This window comes from Lepus europaeus, unplaced genomic scaffold (assembly GCF_033115175.1).
Source record: "Lepus europaeus isolate LE1 unplaced genomic scaffold, mLepTim1.pri SCAFFOLD_32, whole genome shotgun sequence".
NCBI lineage: Eukaryota > Metazoa > Chordata > Mammalia > Lagomorpha > Leporidae > Lepus > Lepus europaeus.
Window position 1 is genome coordinate 8,200,617 of NW_026909196.1, and position 7,182 is coordinate 8,207,798.

A 7,182-nucleotide genomic window follows, 5' to 3' on the forward strand; every position below is an offset into this window, starting at 1 on the left:
CTATGTTAAGTTTTTGGTCACGATGACCCCGTATTTGTGCTTGCTCAAGTACTTTGTTCCCTTACCCTGGAAAAACCCTTTACCTTGTGATTATTTGTCATGCTGTGGTTTATCTTGTGATCTTTGTAATGCTGTAGAGATATGCTAATGTTGTGGTTTTAAGCCTTAAATACTCTGTGCGATTGATGATCGGGGCCTCTCTCTGCACTGCACCCGAGGGTGTTGTTGTGCTTGGAGACGGCCCATCTGCGCAGATGTAATAAACTTCCTCATGCTCTTTGCATCGATTGGAGTGGAATTCGTGCTTCTGGGGTCGGTATAATTGTGAGACACCTTTCTGGGGTCTTACATTCTTGGGGGCTCGTCCGGGATTTGAGACCCCAGACCCACGCTCCATTTTCCAATCGGAGGTAAGTCTTTGCTGTTTTAAGTATTTTTGTGTGTTTTGTTGATTTTTTATTATTTTATTTTTTCCCGGGGCGCTTGACGTACCGGAGGTTTATGTTTTAGCTGTACGGGTGGCTAGGCGTCCGGGCGCTAGGCGCCGAAAGAATTGAGCCAGTAGTAGGTAAGGACAGACGTGTCCGCGACCCCTGGCTCGGGCCCTGGGGGACGCTCCAGTGGCGGTGTCTCAGGGGAGGCTGGCCAGGCAGCTCTCCCACCAGGTAAAAGGTTTTCTTCCCCGGGAGAAGGGGTGGTGGCAGCAGCCACTCCCGTCGGAAGTTTTGGTTTCAGTTTTGTTTCGGTTTTGCGCGCAGTGTCTTTGTGAGTTTTGTGATTGTCTTCTGTGTTCTAATATACTTTCCTTATTTGCCTTTCCCCTCCAACATGGGACAGGAATTAACTACACCTTTGAGTCTTACTCTAGGTCATTGGAGAGAGGTCCGGGAGCGGGCCCAAAACTTGTCTATAAGAGTGCAGAAGAAGAACTGGACAAGTTTTTGTACGTCCGAGTGGCCAGCCTTAAACATCGGGTGGCCACGGGATGGGACTTTTGACTCTCGAATTATCTTACAGGTGAAGAGCCAGGTCTGCAGGGGAGGTAAAGAAGGGCGCCCGAATCAAGTGCCCTACATCTTTGTGTGGGAGGACCTGGCGAAAACCCCCCCAGACTGGGTAAAACCTTTCCTCCTTTCCAACAGGGCGGTGGCAGAGCTCGATCCTGCTATACCCACCACCGCCCTGAGGATGAAGCCCAGTTCTGAGTTGTCAGCAGTTGCCCTGGGGGTGGCGTCGAGCCCCAAACCCACTCCTATCCTACCCGCAACACCCCTAGTATCGGAACTTGCAGACCAGGGCAAATACCCTACCTCAACCCTCTATCCATTACAGGAATTGGACACCCTCAAACCTGAAAAACCCTTAGCTCCTCCAGGCGGGCAGGAAGATCTTTTTGATATTTCATCACTTTTTTCCCCCCGCCTCCTTAGAAGGGCACCTTATATCCCCCGCTTCCCAAAAAGGCCTGCGGTGCCCTTTTTGGAAACCAGAAGAGAAATGGAGGAGGAAGAATCCGATGAAATAGAGGAGGAAGGACCCCCGGCCCGTTCTAACTGGCCGTCCTCCTCCTCCATATAACTGGGATCACGAGCCCTGACAGGACTTGCAGGGCCTGTTTTACTAACATTAATTTTACTACACTTAAATGGAACTCTGTAGGAGACTCAGACTCTCCTGCCAGACTCTCCTGAGGAGCTTAGCTAAAGGGGTTAAAGTTATTTAGTTAAAAAAGGGGAAATTTAAAATGGGCTAAAAAAAGAGGAACTAACTAGGATCCTGGCCACCACAGTTAACAGGAAGCAGAGTAAGGGAGAATCAGGGTAGGCAGGGACCCCGGAGACTGACAAGAGCACAGAGAAGTGCCCAAAAGGACAAGTCTGCCTAAGGTCCGACTAACAACGAGAATCTAGTGGTGTACGACTGCCACACGAGACTGAACTGACCGAAACGGCCCCTGCAAGATGACAAGAGAAAAGACGACAGCAGCGGAATGGTGAGATTGGGTGACAGCGGCCCCTCGGCCCCTCCCTCGTTGGGACACATGTGGTCCGACACGGTTAGAGATATTGTTGGGGATGCGGGCTCTGCCCAGGTTCCCGTAGATAATGCTCCATCACCCCCTGCGGTGTCTGGGATGGGCCCACGCGATATCCCCCTAGCGTCTGGAGTTCAACGGAGATAACAGTGGGAGACGGCCAAACGAGGACAGTGGTTTGGGTTTCCACGTTCAACCCCCCGAGGACTCTGCTCGGCAGGCAGGGCTGATCGCTATGGACCATGCACTCCGTGCAGCTAAGAAAACGGAGCGGGTGGCAATGCACAGAACAGCAGATACGCTCTCGCCACTACCCACGGGGAACTCAAAATGGACAGAGGCTTTATCGACCAAGAAGAAAAATTGCGCCAATGTTTCCCTGATTTGGACTACCAAAGGTACTGGGGTCAGATACCGGGCCGGCTTTCATCTCCAGGTAAGTAAGATGGTGGCACAGGTGTTGGAAATAGAAAGTTACATTGTGTTTATAGGGTAAGTCAGATGGTGGTAGCGGTAGCCAAGGTACTGGGGATATAGTTAGGTAAAAGTATGATTAATGGTGGAGACTGGCACTGGAGACTGGGTCAGATTGCTGCCGATGGTTTTGTTTAAGGCTTGCAGTATATGTGGCCTGACATTTTATAAAATGTTGTACCCAGCATTGATTCTTTTGCAACTTCCCTACCCCGCCAGGCTTTGCTTAAATGTTCGCCTCCCAGGGCTTCGAGGGCTTCCAGGAGGAGCACTCCCCGGCTTTGCTCTCCGACCTCTCTGCCATGGAGTTGGCACCTGACAGCAGCCCAGGGAGCTACAACCCTAGGACTGTGGCTGTGAAGGAGAAGCCCCGGGGGCCAGAGGGCGGCCGAGGTGGCAGCCGGGGCAGTTACAATCCCCTGCAGTACCAGGTGGCACACTGCGGGCAGACGACCGTGCACCTGCCCCCAACCCTGACGGCACCAGGCCAGCCCCTGTGCGTCCCCGAGGCCCCCTTGGTCACCACTGTGCCCCCCAGCAGCCCCCTCAAGGCGCCCTCCCCGACTGACCCCTCGCAGGAGGGCAAGAAGGCAGTGAACAACAGCCTGGAGTACCGGCTGCGGCGGGAGCGCAACAATATCGCCGTGCGCAAGACCAAGCGGCGCATCCTGGAGATACAGCAGTACATGGCAGAGAATGAGCAGCTGCGCAGCCGCGTGGAGCAGCTCACGCAGGAACTGAATATTCTGCACAGGTTTTTAAAAGCTATTATAAATTTAATGTCATTGGTCAGTACCAATATTAAAAATTAAGGACATAAAAAAGGAGTATTGTTGGTAAAAAGGGCTATAAAAAAAAGAGCTTTTTATATAAGGAAAGGACATGGTTTGTAAAAATAACTTTATCCAGATGGCTAGGCTAAAATGGAAGTGGTAAAATGTTTAAAGTAAGTCGAAGAGGGTGTGTGAAAGTCACAATCACAAAAAGTATTTGGGTCAATTCAGCTAAACAGGCACCAGGTATCAACCCAAATTTGTATGACTTCTTCAGGGATGTGTTTTCTGTTCTTATCTCTGTTGTATTTTTTGTTTTTAAACTCTGATGCCTTTTTGTAACTTTTTCTATCCTGCGGGGCATACTTCCCCTACCCTGCAGACTTGCTTCTGTGCTCATAAAATCGGCTGCAAGGCACAGAGATGTGCTTGTAAACCGCGGAAGCGTATTCTTAATTCCCTCTTAATTCTAACTGTTAAACACCCTGCTCCCTTTACAAAATTTAAAAAGTAATTCCTTAAATTTTAAGATTAAAATTCGACAAAAAGAAAAGGGGGGAATGAGAAAATAAGGCAGGCTGGGTTTAAAATGGAGTTGCTTGAGCTAACTGCATACTGTTTTGCTTCTGTGCAAAATAGCTGGACTTCCAAAATGCTTTTATAAGATAACTGAACTTTAGCTGAACTTGTAGCATGTGATGATTGTGTTAATGCTTTCATGAGATAATTGAGCATGTGATAATTATTTTAGGAGCTATGTTAAGTTTTTGGTCACGATGACCCCGTATTTGTGCTTGTTCAAGTACTTTGTTCCCTTACCCTGGAAAAACCCTTTACCTTGTGATTATTTGTCATGCTGTGGTTTATCTTGTGATCTTTGTAATGCTGTAGAGATATGCTAATGTTGTGGTTTTAAGCCTTAAATACTCTGTGCGATTGATGATCGGGGCCTCTCTCTGCACTGCACCCGAGGGTGTTGTTGTGCTTGGAGACGGCCCATCTGCGCAGATGTAATAAACTTCCTCATGCTCTTTGCATCGATTGGAGTGGAATTCGTGCTTCTGGGGTCGGTAGAATTGTGAGACACCTTTCTGGGGTCTTACAAGGGAACATTTAATTTTGTGCTGGGAAACACTAATTGGTTCCACATGTAGACACCAGCTCTACACATTCGTATTTTCTAGGGAGAAAGCTAGAGGAACTGCAGCAAACAAACATGATATTTCTGTTTGTATAGATGACATTTGAAGCACTGGCCTAACGAAAAGACTTTGCTTTTCTCCAAAACCATTTTTGCTGTGATTTTCTCGGTACATTGCATACGAATTCCACACCACTTTGTCCAGATATGACTGGATGAAACCAGAAATATCCGGTTTTGTTTGGCTAACTCAATCCGAAGTATTGTGAAAGCCTCTGTGTTTGTGTATTCCTGATATTATCCATGGACTTTATTGTTTTGAATGTTTTTTATTTGGGAACATTCAATTTTGTGCTTGGAAACACTAATTGGTTCCACATGGAGACACCAGCTCTACACATTCGTATATTCTAGGGAGAAAGCTAGAGGAACTCTTACAAACAAACATGATATTTCTCTTTGTATAGATGACATTTTATGTACTTGCCTAACGAAAAGACTTTGGTTTGATCCAAAACCATTTGTAATGTGATTTTCTCATTCCGTTGCATAGGAATTCCACACCAGTTTGTCCGGATGACTGGTTGAAACCAGAAATATCGGTTGTGTTTTGGCTTACTATATCCGAAATATTGTGAATGCCTCTGTGTTTGTGTTTTCTGGATATTATTGATGGACTTTATTGTTTTCAATATTTTTATCAGGGAACATATAATTTTGTGCTTGGAAACACTAATTGGTTCCACATGGGGACACCAGCTCTACATTTCGTATTTTCTAGGGAGAAAGCTAGAGGAACTGTGGCAATCAAACATGATATTTCTGTTTGTATCGATGACATTTTATGCACTTGCCTAACGAAAAGACTTTGCTTTTCTCCAAAACCATTTTAACTCTGATTTTCCCAACCCATTGCATACAAATTCCACCACACTTTGTCCGGATATGACTGGATGAAACCAGAAATATCCGGTTGTGTTTTGGCTAACTCAATCCTAGATATTGCTACAGCCTCTGTGTTTGTGTTTTCTGGATGTTGTAGACGGACTTTATTGTTTTTAATATTTTTATCGGGGAACATTTAATTTTGTACTGCAGAAAAACTAACTGGTTCCACATGGAGACACCAGCTCTACACATTCTTATTTTCTAGGGAGAAAGCTAGAGGAACTGCGGCAAACAAACATGATATTTCTGTTTATATAGATGACATTTTATGCACTTGCCTAACGAAAAGACTTTGCTTTTCTCCAAAACCATTTTTGCTCTGATTTTCTCGGTCCATTGCATAAGAATTCCACACCAGTTTGTCCCGATATGACTGGATGAAACAGGAAATATCCTGTTTTGTTTTGGCTAACTCAATCCCAGATATTGCTGCAGCCTCTGCGTTTGTGTATTCCTGATATTATCCATGGACTTTATTGTTTTGAATGTTTTTTTTCGGGGAACATTTAATTTTGTACCATAGAAACACTAATTGGTTCCACATGCAGACACCAACTCTACACATTCGTATTTTCTAGGGAGAAAGCTAGAGGAACTGCGGCAAACAAACATTATATTTCTGTTGGTATAGATGACATTTTATGCACTTGCCTAACGAAAAGACTGCTTTTCTCCAAAGCCATTTTTACTCTGATTTTCTCAGTCCATTGCATAAGAATTCTACACCAGTTTGTCTGGATATGACTGGATGAGAACAGAAATATCTGGTTTTGTTTTGGCTAACTCAGTCCCAGATATTGCTACAGAATCTCTGTGTATTCCTGATATTATCCACGGACTTTATTGTTTTGCATGTTTTTTATCAGGGAACATTTAATTTTGTGCTTGGAATCACTAATTGGTTCCACATGCAGACAGCAGCTCTACACATTCATATTTTCTAGGGAGAAAGCTAGAGGAACTGCGGAAAACAAACATGATGTTTCTGTTTGTATAGATGACATTTTAGGCACTTGCCTAACAAAAAGACTTTGCTTTTTTCCAAAACCATTTTTACTGTGATTTTCTCGTTCCATTACCTACGAATTCTACCCCATTTTGTCCGGATATGACTGGATGAAACCAGAAATATCCGGTTTTGTTTTGGCTTACTATATCCTAGATATTGCTACAGCCTCTGTGTTTGTGTTTTCTGGATATTATCAACGGACTTTATTGTTTTGAGTGTTTTTATCAGGGAACATTTAATTTTGTACCGCAGAGACACTAATTGGTTCCTCATGGAGACACCAGCTCTACACATTCGTATTTTCTAGGGAGAAATCTAGAGCAACTGCGACCAACAAACATGATATTTCTGTTTGTATAGATGACATTTTATGCACTCTCCTAACGAAAAAACTGCTTTTCGCCAAAACCATTTTTACTGTGATTTTCTCGGTCCATTGCATACCAATTCCACACCAGTTTGTCCCGATATGACTGGATGAAACAGGGAATATCCGGTTTTGTTTTGGCTAACTCAATCCCAGATATTGCTGCAGCCTCTGCGTTTGTGTATTCCTGATATTATCCATGGACTTTATTGTTTTGAATGTTTTTTATCAGGGAGCATTTAATTTTGTGCTTGGAAACACTAATGGGTTCCACATGGAGATCCCAGCTCTACACATTCGTATTTTCTAGGTAGAAAGCTAGAGGAACTGCGACAAACAAACATGATATTTCTGTTTGTATAGATGACATTTTATGCACTTGCCTAACGAAAAGACGGCTTTTCTCCAAAACCATTTTTGCTGTGATTTTCTCTG

At 44.5% G+C, this 7,182-nt stretch overlaps 1 protein-coding gene across 1 annotated transcript; it reads left to right on the top strand.

Moving 5' to 3' along the window:
• Positions 1-2,739: 2,739 nt before the first annotated feature.
• Positions 2,740-3,321, top strand: LOC133754931 (CCAAT/enhancer-binding protein epsilon-like). The gene has a single exon (XM_062185272.1). It carries the CDS (start codon positions 2,740-2,742, stop codon positions 3,319-3,321), a length of 582 nt encoding a protein of 193 aa, XP_062041256.1.
• Positions 3,322-7,182: the final 3,861 nt, after the last annotated feature.

Bases quoted from the DNA above. Each gene is read 5' to 3' on its own strand.
- LOC133754931 (XM_062185272.1), top strand. From the start codon at position 2,740: ATGTTCGCCTCCCAGGGCTTCGAGGGCTTCCAGGAGGAGCACTCCCCG.